The 19,145-nt window shown below is 41.9% G+C and overlaps 2 protein-coding genes across 5 annotated transcripts in view; one reads left to right on the top strand and one right to left on the bottom strand.

Annotated features, from left to right (window-relative positions):
• neflb (neurofilament light chain b) lies at positions 1-3,052 on the bottom strand. Its single transcript, XM_067604186.1, has 4 exons — positions 1,638-3,052; positions 1,277-1,401; positions 711-1,159; positions 1-619 (listed from the first exon to the last, which is right to left on the bottom strand). The coding sequence occupies exons 1-4, from the start codon at positions 2,709-2,711 to the stop codon at positions 432-434; spliced, it is 1,836 nt and encodes a 611-aa protein (XP_067460287.1). The 5' UTR covers positions 2,712-3,052; the 3' UTR covers positions 1-431.
• A 906-nt stretch (positions 3,053-3,958) lies between these two features.
• The window catches only part of cabin1 (calcineurin binding protein 1), a 37,986-nt gene continuing 22,799 nt past the window's right edge, over positions 3,959-19,145 (top strand). The window contains exons 1-30 of one of the 4 annotated variants that reach the window (XM_067604200.1): positions 3,959-4,150; positions 4,708-4,766; positions 4,944-5,036; positions 5,144-5,257; positions 5,791-5,925; positions 6,069-6,249; positions 6,359-6,488; positions 6,617-6,766; positions 7,010-7,317; positions 7,443-7,620; positions 7,709-7,842; positions 7,932-8,149; positions 8,606-8,678; positions 8,924-9,111; positions 9,331-9,468; positions 9,712-9,900; positions 10,031-10,273; positions 10,395-10,548; positions 10,646-10,761; positions 11,034-11,195; positions 12,102-12,308; positions 12,516-12,661; positions 12,869-13,130; positions 13,382-13,552; positions 14,246-14,335; positions 14,487-14,647; positions 14,731-14,942; positions 17,349-17,414; positions 18,170-18,349; positions 18,510-18,904. In XM_067604200.1, the coding sequence (XP_067460301.1) occupies positions 4,764-4,766; positions 4,944-5,036; positions 5,144-5,257; positions 5,791-5,925; positions 6,069-6,249; positions 6,359-6,488; positions 6,617-6,766; positions 7,010-7,317; positions 7,443-7,620; positions 7,709-7,842; positions 7,932-8,149; positions 8,606-8,678; positions 8,924-9,111; positions 9,331-9,468; positions 9,712-9,900; positions 10,031-10,273; positions 10,395-10,548; positions 10,646-10,761; positions 11,034-11,195; positions 12,102-12,308; positions 12,516-12,661; positions 12,869-13,130; positions 13,382-13,552; positions 14,246-14,335; positions 14,487-14,647; positions 14,731-14,942; positions 17,349-17,414; positions 18,170-18,349; positions 18,510-18,904 (4,797 nt within the window). In that variant the 5' untranslated portion in view covers positions 3,959-4,150; positions 4,708-4,763. The remainder of the gene's footprint in view (positions 4,151-4,707; positions 4,767-4,943; positions 5,037-5,143; positions 5,258-5,790; positions 5,926-6,068; positions 6,250-6,358; positions 6,489-6,616; positions 6,767-7,009; positions 7,318-7,442; positions 7,621-7,708; positions 7,843-7,931; positions 8,150-8,605; positions 8,679-8,923; positions 9,112-9,330; positions 9,469-9,711; positions 9,901-10,030; positions 10,274-10,394; positions 10,549-10,645; positions 10,762-11,033; positions 11,196-12,101; positions 12,309-12,515; positions 12,662-12,868; positions 13,131-13,381; positions 13,553-14,245; positions 14,336-14,486; positions 14,648-14,730; positions 14,943-17,348; positions 17,415-18,169; positions 18,350-18,509; positions 18,905-19,145) is intronic. The other 3 variants (XM_067604216.1, XM_067604209.1, XM_067604225.1) reach the window with 3 other exon arrangements.

Genomic DNA, 19,145 nt, shown 5'->3' on the forward strand with positions numbered 1-19,145 from the left:
AAGGCTTTATTTGAGTTCAATGCAGCATATCATGGAAAGCACTCAGTGAGAACTTGAGGTAAGGCATTTCAGACTGGATATTGCACATTCAGACAGTCTTACAGGCATGTTTTGGTGACAGTAAAGCACACAGGTGTTTGCAGACAAACCTCCACAAAGCAGAATATCTACTCCTGATACTCGTCACAATCTGTCTCGATCAATTACATGATTAGCTTTGATATGGTTTAGTTTCTTTGCTGGTACAGCGTGCGTACATGCTGTGAGTCGCTCAAGTTAATCATACAGAGGATTTTTGTTTACCATATTGTCTTCTGATTTCAAGAGATTTTCCTTTAGTTTGAATTAGAGTAGTATCTGTATATATAGAGCACCACAGGAATTTACATCCTTCAGCTACAGGCTAGCAGGTATTTTTAAAGCATGTACATTTAAACAGTTGTTTTTCCATTTTTCTCATCAGCATCTGCTTCTGCTTCCTTTTCAGTTTCTTCTTTCTCCTTCTCACCATCTGCATCAGCCTCTTCCTCTTTCTGCTCAGCATCATCCTCCTCTTGAGGTTGGCTCTCCTCTCCTCCTTCCTCCTCATCTTCCTTTGCTCCATCTGCTGCTTCACCTTCTTCATTTCCATAGTCATGAGAGAAAAGTTAGAATTCATTTACTAATACACATGTGCACATACCAATTAAAGAAACATTAAACACACAAACCTTCTCCATCTGCTTCTTCCACTCCCTCTTGTTTTTCCTCCTCCTCCTCCTTTTCTTCCGCCTCCTCCTCCTCACCCTCTTCTCCCTGCTCTTCCTCTGCTTCCTCCTCCTCTTTCTCGTCTCCCTGCTCCTCTTCTACTTCCTCCTTCTCTTCCTCTTCCGCCTGCTCCTCCTTCTCTTCCTCTTCCACCTGCTCCTCCTTCTCTTCCTCTTCCGCCTGCTCTTCCTCTTCTCCTTGAGGAGGGCTAGCCTCTGCCTGCTGTGCTTGGCTTGCGGATATCGTCTCCTCTGTGGAGAGTGATGAACTATACAAGCGAGAGCTCAGTAGGTACGGAGCTGCAGAGCTCAGCTGAGGCTGCATGGAGACAAATGATCTTCCATAAGATGGAACAGCGTACATGGCTGCTCCAGCCACATTTAGACGGTTCTCTTCTCCTTCAAGCAGCTTCCTAAGATATACAACAGGAAAATGAGATGTTTAATTATCGGTTTTAAAAGCATTCATTTAAATCACAAAATTATGATTCAAAATACAGAAAAGACAAAACTGTGTGTAAGACACCGACCTATAGGCTGCAATTTCAATATCCAAGGCCATCTTCACATTCAGGAGATCCTGATAATCTTTCAAATAGCGAGCCATGTCATTCTTGTTTGCCCTCAACTCATCCTCCAGTTGACCTATTGTATCCTGCAGAGAAAAGATAAAGTGACATGTTAGTGTCATTATGGTACTGGATGCAGAATGTATCATTAGAATGATAATAAACTGCTACATTAGTCATTTGACTCATCTCAGTTGCTAAAAGGTGTAGAATTCATTTTCATAACATTTTATAGTGATTTTTAAATTAGTTTTTATCATAGAAATGACACAGAGATACTTGCAGCCGTGTTCCTTTATTTCAGTGTCACTCAGTTCCTCACCTGCAGTGCAGAGATCTCAGCACTCTGTTTCTCCTCCACGTCCTGTAGTTGGTTTTCCAGAGCTTGGTTCATCTGACGACAGGCATCAATCTCCAGGGTCCTTTCTTTGAGCAGTCGGCGATATTCTCCAGCTTCGTCTTTGGCATGACGTGCACTCTCTGTGTTGCGAGCGGTGCCTACTGTCATCACATTCATCTTGTTGCAGAACCATTCTTCAGCTGATTGAAGGTTGCGTTGTGCCAGCTTCTCATACTGGACTCGAATGTCACGGAGAGCAGCGGATAGGTCAGGTTTAGCTACCTCCATCTCCACTGACACATCTACGCTGTACTGGATTTGGGCCTGTAGTTCTGTAATCTCACTCTCACAGAGGCGCTTCAGGAAGGCCAGCTCATCCAACAGGGTACCAACTCTTTTCTCAAGCTCAGCCTGAGCCAGTGCAGCCTCATCTGCCCCCTTCCTGGTGTCCATGAGCCTGCCCTCTGCTTCCGCCCTGCAAAGCACTTCATCCTCGAAGCGCTTTTGCAGGTTTCTAAGCACGTCTTCCATCTCATCCCTGTGGTCCTGGGCAGCTTGTTTCTCATGGCGGGCCTCCTCTATAGCAGCATGAAGTTGGCGGATCTCATGCTCATACAGGGCCCGAAGGTTGGATGGCTCCGTCTGCCTCTGCCTGAGCAGCAGGAGTTCAGTCTCCAGCAACTTGTTCTGCTGCTCCAGTTCATGGACCCTCTCAATGAAGCTCGCAAAGCGGTCATTCAGGTCTTGCAGCTCGGCCTTCTCCTGGGTCCGCACTGCTTTGAACTCAGCACTGACCTGGGCTGCTTGGTCAAGGCGTAGCTCAGTGGCAGCTGCAGACACTGGAGCAGAAAAAAACACGGAGGCGAAGCTGGAAGGAGCTCGGCTTTGTGTTGGATAACTTCTGCGTGAAGATGCATAGGAAGTTATTGGGGCAGAGTGGCTGGAGTAGGCAGACCTAGATCCTATTCCTCCACCAGCACCATATCCTGCACTGCGCACAACCACTCTCCTCTTGTAAATGGGAGGGAAATAAGGGTCAAAGCCGGTGGAAGCCATGACTCAAGTGGAGCCTGCTCTATGTCTAGGAATGTAGCTGGCTTGACTGCACAGTGAATCTGCATTACCCTGGCTTTTATAGAGCCTGTAATGACTGTGACGTAAGCTATTTTTTGCAGGCATGCTGACAGAAGGAATTGATAATGGTGCCAGCCAGCCAGTCTCAGCCAAGGGGAGAGATGGGGTGTGGTGAGGATGAGTGTGGGGGGTGGAGGAGGCAGGCATAAGCAGTAGAGCAACAAGGGACTGCAACAGAGGGTCACTGAGGACAAAACAGTATACTGTTACTCCTAAAAACTGCATAAGTTGTTGCAATTTGCCAACATAAATCCTGACAGAGACATAATGTGTCATGCAACTGTACAAACTCTTGAAATGCTGTGTCATAGAGGAGAAGAAAAACACCTTTAGTCAAAGAAGACACTGCTTTGCACCATTTTGCATCATCTGTCTCCTGCATCATTAAAACTATTAGAAATAATATTAATGACAATACTGTCATGATCTAAGTGTCTTAATTAAGTGTCACAGTAAGCCAATGTAAAGCAAATCCACAGAAGATCAAACACTTGAATTCTAGTGATAGAATAAAGACCACCTTAAGCTCAAAGAAATCATTTTAAATTTTAATAAAAGTTTGCCCTCTAGTGGTTGTCTATTTACCATGCAGGTTGGTTACCCTGCATAAAAGTGCACACAAATACACATTACACATGCTGATCACAAATGAATCAGACAGATTTCACTGGTGTAGAAAAAAATATTTACTTGTAGTCACCTGTTTGCATATTTAGCAAAATCATGAGATTGGTTAGGGTTGCAGAAAATAGCAGTTTTGAACACTAAATAATAATCATTCTTCTCCTTATTTCCTATATTGGCTACAAGTTGCTAATTTGATCATCTTTGAACTCTTATATCCTTAGCATTAGGTGGTGTTTTGGATAATTTGAATGTATATACTCAAGGCTTAGGCAATAATTAGGCAATAACAGCTTCTCTTTAAACTGTTTTAATACAATGCTGACAGGTTTGAAAACTTCGAAGTGTACATTTTTGCCTACATAATTCCATGAATTAGTTTGGTGTATTTTTATTGCAATTAATGAATGAGAAGCGCTTACCTATGTGTTAAATGACATATCAGTACGTAGTGCGTGGATAGTATGGTTTTACCAATATACTAATATGTGATTGGTCACATGAATACACCCACAGTGAATTGGCCAATGAGAGACGATTTTACTAATTGGCGGGTAGCAACTGTCATGCGGTGACGCAAACACTCCTAACGTTATTAACAACAAAGGATGATGAATATTTGAAGTTTCAAACTTACTTTGTGCTTCATTTTCACACACTACTGCAGTGTTTTCCGATTTTCCTGCCTTGGTATCGTCATAGCAACGTTACAAATGCAGTTAAAACGGGAATGAACGGTGAGTCGTTCAGCTTTGTGTCTGCTAATATGAGCTAACTTAGCTTGGGGTGATAATTTGAGCTGTTAGCCAGTTGAATTTGCTGGCCCGTCATGAAAATGTATTACTGTACCGGAGTTCAGGTTGTGTTATTCACCAGTGAAGCGTTTCATTTGCTTTGGAGAACTGCCAGCAGCACAACACCGCAGAGCTAAGCTAACAAGGCTGAGTTTTGAATGACATTTAGAGTAAGGTTAGCTAGTCGGTTCCAAGCCCTGTGTAAGGTGATAATAGTTAACCACAGCCGGTTGTTTTGCTCTTCCCATCGTCTAGATAGAGTTAATTTAGCCAGAGAAGCTCTCATATACTCCTGTCATCACACGAACTGAAAGAGTAGAAGAGAGGCAGTTGACTTGCATTAGTAAATAAGATACTCTGCAGCCACCATGTCTAGTCGTAGGTGATTGTTAAGTTATGGGACATACAACACGGTGTACTATGTGTAACATTACAGTTCTCTCGTTGAATTGTTATCTTTACTGCTTTTCTCTCTCTCTCTTTACTCCATCCATCAATAGAGCCAGTCAAAAGCTGCTAAACGCGAAGGTGGAAGGTCTGCCTTCTTGGTATTAAAATGGTGAGGATTTCCATATTATTATAACTGCTGCATCCTCTATATCTGTTTTATCAGTGTATCCGGGGAAATTGCAGACCATTCTGTTGTAGGTAATTTCCATTATTAGCTCCATGATCCTGAGTTATACATCAGTTTATCAATAGATGTCGTCCTCTTTTTGTGTTTGTTCTCTTTTAGATTCGCATTGCAGCATTGAATGCTGCTTCAACAGCTGCAGATGAGTCTCAAGATCCCTTGAGAAGTAACAAAAGTCAGACGAAAGAGGCTCAGGTACAGACTGTCTGCAGATAAATTAGCAATATTAGGCATGTCTTCTGTTGCTGACATTTTCCTTTGTGAATTTAAATACATTTTCTGTTTTTCTCTTCTCTCTGTAGGAAGCAGAGGCGTTCGCTTTATATCACAAAGCCTTAGATCTGCAAAAACATGACAAGTTTGAGGAGTCTGCCAAGGCTTATCATGAGCTTCTCAAAACTCCTCTGCTCAAGGAGGTAAAATATCACACAGCATACTGTATGGTCCTGTCAAGGTTGTCAAAAAATCTTTGTTGATATGATTGCACAGGACACTCTAAATACTGTGTATCTGGGACGTCATTTAGACCGATTTAATACTCTCACAAAATCACAGCAATACATCCCATTTAGTCAGCGAGGAGAATCGATTGTTTAGGTGCAGACCTACTTCTGTGTGATATCCAGACATGGGCTGGGTTACTGATATGAAATAAGTGAATTGACATTCACAAAATTGTTTTCTGTTTCAGGCCAAAAAGGATTTTAAGTTACAAATTGATAAAGAGCTGACTAGCTGTAGAAAAAATACTTACTGTTGTGTCTGTTTTTAGAATTTACAATTAAGATATTCGAAACACATTGCAACAAATCTTTGGTTTGAAGATCTTCATGTATAAATTCAGGCACTGATGCTACAATAGTCTTCATTTGTGAAGTTGCTGGTTTGATTCTTGTTTAGACTGTCAGAGGTTTTCATTCATCAACTTGTTGTATCTCTATTATTTTAGGCCCTGCCCTCAGAGGATCAGAGAGTGGGTCTCAAGCATCCCGGGCTGATGTTGAAGTATTCTACTTTCAAAAACTTGGCCAGTATGGCTGCATCACGAGATGACCTGGAGATGGCTATGGAGTTTTACTTGGAGGTAAAACAATAAATCTGTGCCAATAGTTTAGTATAATTCTTAGCATTGGACTATTTTATGCAGCTAAATTAGTCTTTTTAATGCACATGAATAACACTATGGTAAGCGTTCATATGCTATTTTCCTCTCCGTTCTTTTCTTAGGCAGTCATGTTGGATTCCACTGATGTGAACATGTGGTACAAAATTGGTCAGGTGGCTGTGCGACTTGTGCGCATTCCTCTGGCTCGACATGCCTTTGAGGAGGGATTGCACTGTAACCCGGACCACTGGCCCTGCCTGGACAACCTCATAACCATTCTCTACACACTCAGTGACTACTCCTGTATGTCATACATCATCATGAGCTCTTTGCTCTGAATTCTCTCACATTACTAGTTTGAAAGTTTAAGTATGGAAAGGAGAGTAATTGTCATCTGTGTAAATGTCTCCAGGCTGTTTGTACTTCATCAGCAAAGCCCTAGAGAAGGATCATTGTTACACTAAAGGCCTGGTGTTGAAGGAGAAAATCTTTGAGGAGCAGCCCTGTCTGAAGAGGGACACAATGCAGATGTTCATGAAATGGTGACACCAACTTTCTGTGCATTCCTAATCTGTATCTGTTCAGAATGAGCTCTAGCTACAGCCCTACGTTTTTATATTACTTACAAATCTCGTCACTCACAAACCTTTGTGCTGTGGTTTATTTGCAGCGATATGTCTATTCACTATGTGGAAGTGGAAGAAGAGGAACGCAAATGCATTGTGGAAGAGGCACTGGATTTACGGAAACGCAGACAGGCTCTCTCTTACCGTGAACCAAAACCTGACCTTGTCCTGACTCAGCCCATTCGCTGCCTCTCGTAAGTGCCTTGCTGCTCTGTTTCTATGAATTTTTGTTTTTCCTGTCTGGGTGTTATTTTAGTTGTCTTTTGGAGGATAAGACCAATGAATACAGTTAATACTTGCAAATGCAGAAACATGATATACTGTACTGAAATTCATGGTTCAGCTCCTCTGGCTAAACAATTGTTTCCTGGACTTTTCTGGGTTTTGTGGACATTTGTTTTACCTTTTTAACGTTTTACGATTGTTTTTAATCTCAGGTGGAAGCATGTGGGCGAAAGTCTTATTGCGATGTACAAACATCAGACCACATGTGAGCCACCACGGCCAAGCCTTGGCCACAGGATTGACTTGTCAGAGTACTCCGACCCCAACTTCCCTCAAAACTTGCCCCAACCCAGCAGCCCCGTCAGTACAGTCCAGACTACTGTGCTGAGCAGCAGCCCCAGCTCATCCCTGCCACCAACTGCCCTTACTGAGCCAACAGTGCTGCCCCAACCCAGCACACAACCTCAGATTACCACCAGCCAGGCCACTGTGGAGGTCACCACATCTGCTCACCCTGTTGGTTAGTGTTTATAAAAAGAAATTTCTCCTTTGCCTACTTTTTTTATATGATTGTAAATGATCAACTACTTTTTGAACAACTACTATGCCGTAAGATTTTATGTCTTTATACCTATCTATTCACAGCTACAGCTATGGAAGTTTCACTGACAGACAAAGTGAAGAAAGCTCCAAAAAGGAAACGTGCAATCGAAGATAGTGGGGAGACGGCCAAGCGACGCTCGGCTCGTGTTCGAAACACTAAGTGCAAGAAGGAGGAGAAGATTGATTTTCAGGAACTGCTTTTTAAATATCTACCTTCCAGGTAGCTACCATCACTGTCACCAAACCTCCAATGAAAAACAGCTTGTTATAGTTCTGTTTGTAACAAGTATTTTTCTGGTTTGTTATAGGCTAAAGAAGTTTGATCCTGATAATGATGATGAGAGTCTGAGTAATCTTGAATCGCAGTGTAATGGGAAGGAGGACATTCAGCCTCTACATGGGAGTTGTTTACCTGTTGACGCGGTTGAATACATGGAATCTGGTATGTAGTACGCCATAGATGTGTATTTATAATTAATTGTTGTGCTATGTTGACACTTATCTTAACAGATTATGTATTCCCTTCTGTAGAACAACAGGATGTTCACAACTTCCTGCTCAATAATATGAGCAATGGTGGTATACTGGACCTGATGATGCGCTATCTGAAGGCAGTGGGTCAGAAGTTCATGGAGGACTGGCCTCGCGGGCTCACAGCTGTGGTACTGGAGCTCTATCAGCACTGGAGGAAGCACAGCAGTGGTCTTCCTAACCCTTTGCTTCGGGACTGCAGCAACCAACACATACGGGTAAATGGCAAGAAAACTGCAATAATATTCAAGTTATGAAGAAATAAACAAATAATGGTCGTTAAAGGCAATCAGACCTCCTGTAAGCTAAGCCTCCAATGGACGGGAAATATGTGCCACAACAGAAAATTTGGGGGCTGTAGTGTACAGTCCAAATCAAAAACTAAACTTATTGGTATACTGTTTTTTGCTTATAGTTTGGTCCATGTGCCCCTCAACATGTAGACTGCAACATGTAGTTAACTACACTACTACTTTGATACGTTCACATGTCATATAAAATGGTATTCTTTGTTGTGCATGCATCTCATATGTTGTTTTAGTTTGTAGTGAAATTATAATTAAAACATTGGTGTAGTGCCAAATGCTCTAGACTCCATTGTTCTCCACTATTGGGCCACATATTTTGCATCTACAACGACCTCTAATAAGGGGTTATATCTGCCATATGTACAGGACATGTTGGCAATGAGCTTGGCGTGTATGGAGTTGCAGTTGGAGCAGTGGTTGCACAACAAAGGGAAGATCGGTGAGTACTAACTCTGACTTGAGCTTGCAAAATTTTGAATTAAATAAGGGCCTTACTACTATGGATTTGGATATCGCTGTTGCATTTTATTGTTTTCAGAATTGCACTGTTTGGTCCAAATGGACCTCTGCAATTACAGTTCCAAATATGATGACATACAGGATTTTTCAAATCATGGAAAGTCATTTGTGGGGAACAACATGTTTACAACTGGTGTGTTTCAAATATTTTTTTCCATTTTCTAGTGTCTCCACGAAGAAGCAGCATTTGTCCTGCCAGTGACACAGCTGAGTCAGAATTCCCCGGGCAGTATTTTCAGAGTGATTTGTTACTCCTGGCCTTAGGTTCATCCCAAAAAGACCTGTTTGAGGATGACTGGCTGGATGTTATGGTGCGTGTCTACTGGCTCAAGGCACGATTCTTGGCCCTGCAGGTATGGTTAATATTTTATTTTTTGTTTATGCTTGACCTAATTCGAGTCCTTACTACTCAGCTCAGCCAGATGTGACATGTCTTGTCACATCTGACGGAGACTCTCTCCTTCAGGGACATAAGGAGAGAAATGATTACAGAAAGTAGTAACTCTTGAAATTTACATGTGAGTAATGTTTTGACTTGAAAACATGTAAATCTATCCTTTGTATCTTGACAGGGAGACATGGAGTTGGCCCTGGAGAGCTATGATGTCTGTACAGGCCTGTTGCAGAGCAGGCCAAAATCACCCGAAGGGAAACATTACACCATTAATCTGCCTAACCTGCGTGTAGATTCAGCAATCTCTTTAGAGGAGGTCAGTTTTTCCTTCTATCAACCTCACCCTCATATCCAACATATCATTATAACTACTGTAATTTCACAAAATGTCATTTCACTTAACATTTTTATTAGTTACGCAAAGAAAATACTGCCATTTCTTACTTTTTAGAGCATAATGGTTAATGGTTTAAAAAACAACAATTAGCAAATCCCTCAAAAAGCGTCTAGCCATTTTGGTTGTTGGTTTCATTTTGGTTTTCTCTATCCCCATGAACAGGTTGACAAAAGGCTGAAGTCTCTGGAGCGTTGTCAGTCTTTGGAAGAGATCCAGCGTCTCTTTGAGTCAGCAGACTTTGAGTCTGTTGTGCGCTTGTTGCAGCCCACTCTTAATTACGGCAGCAGGAGTAAACCTCTGGAGTTCGTGAGCTCAGCACCAGAGCGGCCTGCTCAGCTGATGCTACTGCAGGTTAGATACAGTACGCTATAAATCGTTGATCAATATCATCGATTTAATGTCTTACCTCAGGAAATGGGTGATAATGAAATGTTTGATGGTTGACACGTCTCATTCTTTGTCTTTTCACACTGTGGCAAAGAATTCACTGTTGAAGCTAGAGGACTACCAGCAGTGTCTGGAGTACAGCGAGCTGGCTCTAAATGAAGCTCTGCAGCAGCTCAACTCTGCTCCAACCAGCTCTCCCCCTGCTAAGGAAGAGTGGGTCAGTACCATTGGAAAGCTGCTGGATGGCATCGAGGTCTGCTTCACCAAAGACTTAGAGCTTCTAAGCAACGTCCCCCACTTCTCTAGTATGGCTCGATTGGCTAACAACCTAATTCAGGTCAGTGAAGAGCTAAAGGCAGCACTATTTTTTCTAAATAAACAGTAAACAGATACTATATTTAGAAGAATTAGTCTGTCTGGGATGTAAATTTATGGTCTGGTTGCTGTTGTGTTTTCAGCTGATTGATCTTAGTATGACCGTTTCCGACGATCCCAAGGAGCCTTATTTCTTCTCAGTGCTGCCTTGGATTATCCTGTATCGCATTATCAAGCACGAAGAGGCTGCTTTTAACTGCATGCTTCGACAGCATATCCCTGTAGGGGATGATGAAGGTTTGTTGAATCATTGTTTTCATGCCTTCAGTTTTCTGTTGGTGTTCATGCTATGGTAGTTGTTACACTGAGGGACCTTGTCAATTCCCATTTTCAGATGACTCAGAAACTCCTATGCTGCCCTCCTCCCTGATGCTTCTCAACACAGCCCACGAGTATCTTGGCCGTCGCTCCTTGTGCTGCAATTCAGACGGCGCACTCCTGAAGTTCTATGTAAATTTGTTTTTAGACTTCTGTCTGCAAATGAGATATTTTGACTTAAGTGATATGTGAATGTACAGCTTACATATATGCATTTAATTTTAAAACAAAATGGAAAGATTTTACTACTTATCGTATCTGATATGCATTCATGCACTTAAATATTTACATCCAGTAAATGTAGATTTAACATGCATTATGTTTATATGTGTTAATGTGATTAATTTAGTTTGTATGGCTCATCTGAACAGTTTGACGGAGCTTTACTCTTATGTTCGGTGTAGGTTCGAGTTTTGGAAAAAGAGCTTGCAGTCTCTTCCAACACTGAGTCTCATCCCTACAAAGAGGAGTTGGAGATGGCCTTGGAGCAGTGCCTTTTCTGCTTATATGCCTACCCCAGTAAGAAGAGCAAGGCCCGCTTCCTTGAGGACCACTCATCTCCACAGGTCAAACACTCACATTCTAATAAAAGTCACTGTAGTTGTGCTTTCAATTTAGTTTATTATATTTTTTTCAAAATTTTTAAGGGAAAACTATTTAATGGAAGCTGTAAAAGTGAAGAGGTGGTGCAAATGGCTCAATGCTTTGACTAATTGGTATGATTTCTCACCTGTATTTGCAAACTTGCATAAATAGGGTGTTTGAACAAGAGCAGCCTGCTGCTGATGCAAACATATGTGACCTTATTGACTCTCACAACACAGACAAAGTCTGTTTTATCCATTAATGTTGTTTTCTTGGCTTGCAAGGTGCACACATTTGGTGTTAATGAAATAAATTGGGGCCTTGAAATGGCATTAATGGCATAATGACCTTAATTCACTGAATGAGAAATGTGAACATATTTAGATCTGACCTGCAGCATTTTACTCACTTGCTGTGTTTTAGCAGTTGGTGCACTTGTCTTTCTCACTTTTTTGAAACATTTTTTCTCCTCTGCTAACTTTTTTTCTTTGATTCACCTTAGGAGCTATCTTGAGTGACAGCAAATAGTTTTTGGTGGATAGCTACATTGATCTAAATTTTAAAAATATAACTCTTATCAATAACAATGACATTACTAAACAATATTGTGAAAATGTAACCACTAGGGTGACCCATAGTACCTGGAAGCTATTTTGGCCTGTGGTCTTTTGTATTTTTGTAATGCATGTGTCTAGCCACCAGGTGGGTATCATTCCCACAGTCAGTGCACCTACATGACTGGCATTCTGACTAAAATTATGCAGTGCCATCATGCAAGAGAGGAGTCCCCAGGAGACCCTGTTACCGCCGATTTTGCTCCGGCGTTGTGTGTTACTCTCTAATGCAATAGACACTAATGCTGCTATGGATTAATCTATGTTTTGCAGGTGGCACTGCTGTGGAGTGATGCCCTTTTCATGTTTCAGTATTTCAAACCAAAGTCATTGCCTGAGTTTGACAGTTATAAGACAAGCACAGTTTCTGCGGACTTGGCCAATCTGCTGAGGAGGTTTGCTGGCATCGCCCCCTCGAGTGACACTCCCACTCTCACCATGGATGAAGTGGCAGCCTACATCGAGGGCATGACAGAAAAGGTCAGTCAGTGGGCCCACACTGAATGTGAAGAGCGCCAATGAGTCAGAAATGCTAAACAGTATCATTGTATTTCCATGGTTTTATTTTTTTTTTATAGTTTTGCCCTGCTTATATATCCACTTTTAACATCTTTTGCAGTGCAGTTTAAACCTCTATTTGTCACACAGAATCATAATCATTGAAGATATCTTGAATTTCTCCTTAAGGCCCCGTGCCTTCCTGAAGGTAGTGCTCCTGCACCTCCAATCATTAATGAGATCTACTACCTGCTGGCTGATTACCATTTCAAGAACAAGGAGCAGTCCAAAGCCATCAAGTTTTATATGCATGACATCTGTGTGTGCCCCAACAGGTACTTCATTTCTCTACTCTAGTGTCAATGCTTATGCAGATTAATAAACAAAATTTAATTTTCTAGAATTTTTGAAGGAATTAATTCTATTTATGTAGTGAATATAGGTAAATAAATGTGCTTGTGTAGGGTTGTTTTTTTTATTGTAAATGTACTGGAAATATTTTTGTCGGCATCGATACAGAGACGATATGTGTCTTTCCTCAGGTTTGACTCCTGGGCGGGAATGGCTTTAGCTAGGGCCAGCCGTATCCAGGAGAAGCTCAACTCCAACGAGCTGAAAAGTGATGTACCCATATGGAAGCACTCCCAGGCAGTGCTTAACTGCTTCAAGAGGGCCCTGGAGATAGATAGCTCTAACCTGTCTCTGTGGATCGAGTACGGTACCATATCATATGCACTCCACTCGTTTGCTTCACGGCAGCTAAAGCAGTGGCGCCATGAACTCCCCCCAGAGGTGGTTAAACAGGTGAGGCACATGTTAACATGTTGACATCAGTGGAGTTCTCTTGTTGCTCATCTGTATCTCCTGTCGTTTTAAGTGTCCTATTTTATGTCACATTTTCCGTGTCTGAGCTAAACAGATGTCACATCCTGTCACTTTTGTTTGTTCCACATGTGAAATCCTTGCAGAGTAAATTGATCTGGCGCCTCAAGGTAAATTACTCATGAAGGCCCTGCTGTGTGTGTGTGTGTGGCTGTGTGTATGTGTTGTTACAGATGGAAGAAAGGAGAGACTCCATGTTGGAGACAGCATCCCAGTGTTTCCAGGGTGCTTCCCGTTGTGAGGGTGACAGTGATGAAGAAGAGTGGCTCATTCACTATATGTTGGGGAAAATAGCAGAGAAACGCAAACAGTCTCCAGCGGAATATCTGCAGCTTTACAAAAAGGTAAACAACTGTGGAGACTTCAGGCTACACATCTGAGTACACTCACCTGAGCCCTTGGTGAGTGTGCTGCACACACAGGAGAGACAGTGAAGCAGGTGAAGTACTTGAGTTGACGACAACTACACTTGTTATGTTACTGTAGGTGTAATAAAAGCCTCAGGAGTAAAAAGCCAATTATATATTCATTGAGTTAAAATGTCTTATATCAGGATAGGTATAGTATAGGACAGGATATGAAATGACCTATATTGGGATATGAGATTTTGGTCACCCAGCCCTAATTGTCATGATGACAATATCGTATAATCCTCCGATACAAAGTTGATTGCAGCTGATTTTCTTGTTCTCCCTGAGAGTTGTTTCATAATCCTCCTACAGACACAAAGATCACTGTCCTTCCACCCTCGCAAGATATTTTTTTTTCCCAAGGGAGAACGATGTTTGGAGTTAGTCATAGCTCTCTTCTTCTGATTAGATCATTGGAAGCAGATGAACCTGTATGAGATACAGTGTGATGGAGGTCAGCACAGGATGAGAGGGGTAGTGTGAACGCAATGAACCCTGATGTCACCAAACATAACTGTTTTCTACTCCTCACTGTACTTCTTCCCTCCATTTTACCTGTTTTAGAGTTTGTTTATGTTGCCGGACGAGTGTGCTGAGTTGTTGACTCTCTTCTCTTTGTGTTTATAGGCAGCACACTATCTGCATGAAGAAGCTGCCAGGTATCCCCGGAAAATCCATTATCATAATCCCCCTGACCTGGCTATGGAGGCCCTGGAGGTAAACTGTCTGTGGGTGGTAGCTCAAATAGTTGCTAGTTGTGTCACAATGATGCCATGTTATGTAAGATAACTATCTGAAAGCATTCACATTTAAAATATTATTTATATTCCTGCAAACCGTCTGACTTCCCTTAACTTCTCTCTTCTAGTTGCATTTCCGTCTCAGTGCCACCATCCTAAAACTGCTAGAGGCTAATGTGCCTGATCTGGAGCATGAGCTCTTGTTCAATTTGCTAGTTGAGGCTGCTACAGGGCCATTTGCCAGAGGGGAAGAGAAGAGTATGCCAAGCATTCCCAGGTCTCATGAAAAGTAAGCTACATGTGACATCAGGAAAAAGCATTTGACCTTTTGGTCAAACTTTCATTCTCAACCTTGTTCTTGATTCATTGCAGGGAGAAACCCACCTCCATGATGGATGAAGACTTTAATTGCTCGTCAGTTTGCATAGGGAACGTCCACAGCTCCTCCCTTCCATCAGTTGCCACCCCAGGTCTGGCATCACCTCCTTATGTGGCCACGCCGTTTGACCACGATTACGCCAAACGCAAAACACTCCGACGGCAGCAGTGGCAGCAGCAGCGGCATGAGGAGCAGCAGGCTGATGGTACAGTCCCAGTCCTAGACACTGTCTCTGGGGTTGGGCCCTTTGCCCTTTCTGCACTGGGACAGGAAGCCCACTGGGGAGTGCTCAGATTGCTAATCACCATGCTTAATGGCTTTGGTTTCAGTTACAATGATCCCCGTGCACTGGGTGATTGGGATGTGGTGAAATGGGCAATATGGCTACTGATTATTTGACTAATTTGCTATGCCTGAGCAGCAGTGCTGAATTGAATGGATATGAAGATTGAGTTTTGCAGAGAGCATTAAGGCCTGTGTGTGCATGTGTGTGCGTATGTATGTGTGTGTGTGCTGGTGTATTAGTCGCTTTATTGCTGGTCCTATTTTCTTTCTTTACCAATCATCTTTCCTCTCCTAATGTTTTACAGTTGTTGTTTTGTTGTAACTTCCTTAAGCCTTCAAGATCACAGATCAAGTGCATCATTCTAGAAAAGCATTGCCATGCAGTATTGCAGGCAGGTGTGATGGGTTTTTTTTCCTGTTGTTTGTTCGGGGGGTTTTTTAGCTTCAATCTGCAGCTGCCGATTAGTGCCACACCTTGAGTTTAGCTCACTGGGTTAAAACAAGTGTCTTTGTGACATTGGTTACACATAATCAACCAATACCTCAATTATAGACAGAGGAGTTTGTCTTGGAGTAACAACATTTGTTGGGGGTTTTATTTCACAGATAAGGATACTAGTTTCATGTGTTCAGAGCAGTTGAGGTACTCTACATGACAGTTCTGATAAGCAGGAATGTTTCCAGTGTTATACAACCCTCAAAGAAATGTTTTATATTTCTTATAAAGCTGGATGTGAAAATAGAAAATGAATGCTTTTGACAGAACAGACTTGATAGTTGCACGCAATAATGTACTAGATGTACATAGCTGATTCCAATAATGTACATCCAGTACAGTGTGTGCAATGAATATCCACTTGCAGTGTTGCAATCATAACTGTCTTTGTTTGAATTATATACAAGACATTTTAAGTATGTCTGTGAAAGTGGTATTTCATTGTGTCACCAAGACATCAGAATTTACAGCACACAGTTTCTTCATACTTGTACATTTTAAGTAAATGTCAGAATTAAAGCAGCCTGGATTTCAATTTCAGGGATTGGAGTCAACATTTGCATTACTTTTAAGTCTGTGCAAGGATATTATGAAACAGAGGCTGAAATGCTGTTTGGAGGAAAACAGCCCCGGCCATGTTTCCCATGTAACAAAAACAGTGACATCCTTCCACCCACTCCATGTGTCGTGTTAAGCTTGAATGTGCAAATAATGCAGCCATATTGCCCATGTTGCCAGTTTTGTCTCCCTTTCCAGATTCCTTCCTACCTACCTACCTACCTGCCTGCTACCTCTTTTGCCTGCTTGCTTTTACCACCTGCTTTGCCATTTATATGCATGTAGTTCTAATGGGGTGAATGTCTTCACTACTGGACAGTCCTTTTATCACAATTCACTAAAATGTCTGGTGTTTCATGTGGTCACATTTTATTTGAGTTTGGTGTGGGCTTAATTTGACAGAAAGTCCAACTCCCTGGAGATATTTCAAAATCTTGCGTGAATCATGTGTTGGCATTTTCACACTAATTGGACATAATTAGAAATTATGTCCAATTATTGGAAAATAGCAAAGCCAGAAAGACTGTGGCTTGCCTATTAACGGCACACAACTGAGACTGAAGTCAGAAAAGATGCCACTATACACATGTTTGCCTGTAGGTGTCCAATCTGTTTGGCTTGATTCCTGCTTAAAGCATATCAGGGTGACAAGAGTGTAGGACCTGATTCAGACACGCATTTCTTATATCGTTATCAGGCTAAATGCTCTTTTGCGATCTCCTGTTCATTTTCTACAATTTTGATTTTGTTCTTTCTGGATTTCTACCCTGATCTAGGACTCTCTAGACAAAACAGAGCCAGGATTTGATTTATCCTGCTGCTCTATTGACAGTAAACTAGGAGATCATTTGTAGGGCACAGTAACAGTAGCCTGGGTGACTTTGCAGGGGTATGACACAGCTTTAAAGTGTCTTTGTCATATTGCTGAATAAGCAACTCTTGCTTTTATCCATTGATTCCACTGATCCACATCTTACATTATGGCCTTATTGTTTCAGGCTTCAAAGGAATAAGGTGGTCTTCAGAAATACTGTGCTAATGCTGTGCTGGAGCATCAGGATAATATCATAATGCACATTTTGTGTGTTCTCAGAAAGAAATTTGTGTCTGAATCGGGTTCTACATTTCTAAGGGGAGTGGCATTTAAACTGTACTCAGTTGTGATATATGATTTTATGAAGGAAAATGTGCTAATTGCATTTTTAAAAGTAAATTCAGCAGTACAGTTTTTCTTGATTATATTGTAAAACCAGCTCCCCGTATCTTCAACAGCCTCACCAGAGTTTGACCATGATTACTGCCTGCCCAGGTCTCCAATGTGGCTGGCTTCCCTGAATGGTACTGCTCTCCAAACCCACCAAACTCTTTAAGAGGCTATGTTTTCAGTCAGAAAACAGTTCTTTAAGACTAATGCAGTTCATTCTTGCAGGAAGCACTCATTACACAGTTGTCAGTTTACACAAATTTACAGTGCCATAGTAACTTTGCTGTTAACTAATGATTGTGAATCTTTTTGAAATGTCCCTTGTGTGCATTATTCTCTGAAATAGCAAGCTTGTTGATTCTGTTATTTACAGTTCCCTGCCAAGATTTTTTTTTTTTTTTTTCGCTGAGGCTGCATAACATGGCAATTAAGAGGAATGCTGGCATTTTGGTTTTGAACCACTTACAAAAACAAACCATCCCTCTTTATAACAACTGAGTGTGTCATTATTGATGCACTAATAAGGATTTGTAGCACATGACCTATTTTTGTTTCATAATTATATTTTTTCTAGGAATGTTTGGCATGTAAAAACAAGTCACGAACAGCTCGAAAAAAGGCTTACACAGCATGCTGCCAAAGTATGCAATTGCACATCTTGGATAATTTGAAATACACACAATACAGTAATCTTTATTCAACACCACTATATATATATATACTGAAAGATCAAGTCTCCTAACTGAAATAAAAGTAAAATAAATTTTAAAAAGAACAGACAGAAGCAACTTCACATGTATGTACATTTTCATAATATCCCGAAGACTGATTTGTCTTGATCTGCAGCCATTCAACTACCGTGTTGTTGTTGTTTTTTTTGTTTTGGCAGAGCGCAGTCAGGACAGTGAGGTGGTGATGCTCTCTGACTCCAACTCCACCCAGGATGCCTTCACAGATCCCGCCAGCTCACAAGACAGCAGCCACAAACCTGCCTCTGGGAAAGCCAGTTCATCGTCATCAGAAAGCACAACACCTGTGAAGGAAGGGCAGCCCGCATCTGAGGACACAGGTATACCAAGACTGCAATAATGGAGATTTCCTGAAGTTACTTGTACCTTTTTTTTTTTTGTAGTTGCCTCTACCCCCCCTGATTATTTTGATAGGTAATATTTGCATCAGTTTTTGTCTTTTTCCAAGTCCTGAAGTCTTTGGTTTGAATCCTATTTTAGCATCACATGGAGAACATACTGGCATCCAGACAGAAGAGAAAGTTGTCCAGGAAGTAGTAGACACTGTGGTGGTGACACTCCCTGAGGCCTCAGCCCCCAAAGTCTCTGCAGATCCCTGTCCTCATCCTCTGCCTGTTCCAGCCACCCCTCCGAAGCAAGCCTCCTCTCAACACGCCACTCCTCAAACCCCAGTCACTGAGGGTAAGAGGAAGCCAGAGCCCCCCCCTGAGGTGATTGAAGTGCCCAAAGCCCTGCCTGCAGAACACACTGACCAGAGGCGAATGCTGGTGGAAATGTGTGTCAGCGCTCTCTTCCTCTGCCTCGGCCGTTTCCCTCAGCACTACAAGAGTCTCTACCGCCTGGCCTTCTTCTACACTAACAGCAAGACTCATCAGGTCAGTCCACACCTGGTAACAGATGTCACCGGTCCATTCTCATCGTGTTTCACAGGCTAAGTCATCCATTAAACCTAAGCCATACACCTATAATCAGTGTCCCCTACCATTAACGGTGGCATTTACAGGAAATGAGTCTTAAGAATTCCTATAATTTGCTCAAATGTCACATGGACCTTTTGCATTGATTGTTTCAGAGACAGTATATTAGAGCTGCAAGGGCTATTTGATTTATTTTTTG

This window comes from Thunnus thynnus, chromosome 2, assembly GCF_963924715.1.
Source record: "Thunnus thynnus chromosome 2, fThuThy2.1, whole genome shotgun sequence".
NCBI lineage: Eukaryota > Metazoa > Chordata > Actinopteri > Scombriformes > Scombridae > Thunnus > Thunnus thynnus.

Coding starts and splice junctions, on each gene's coding strand:
- neflb (XM_067604186.1), bottom strand. CDS start 2,711: ATGGCTTCCACCGGCTTTGACCCTTATTTCCCTCCCATTTACAAGAGG. Junction 1,160..1,276: donor ATTGAAATTGCAGCCTATAG/GTCGGTGTCTTA, acceptor TGTATATCTTAG/GAAGCTGCTTGAAGGAGAAG. Junction 620..710: donor GGAAGAAGCAGATGGAGAAG/GTTTGTGTGTTT, acceptor ATGGAAATGAAG/AAGGTGAAGCAGCAGATGGA.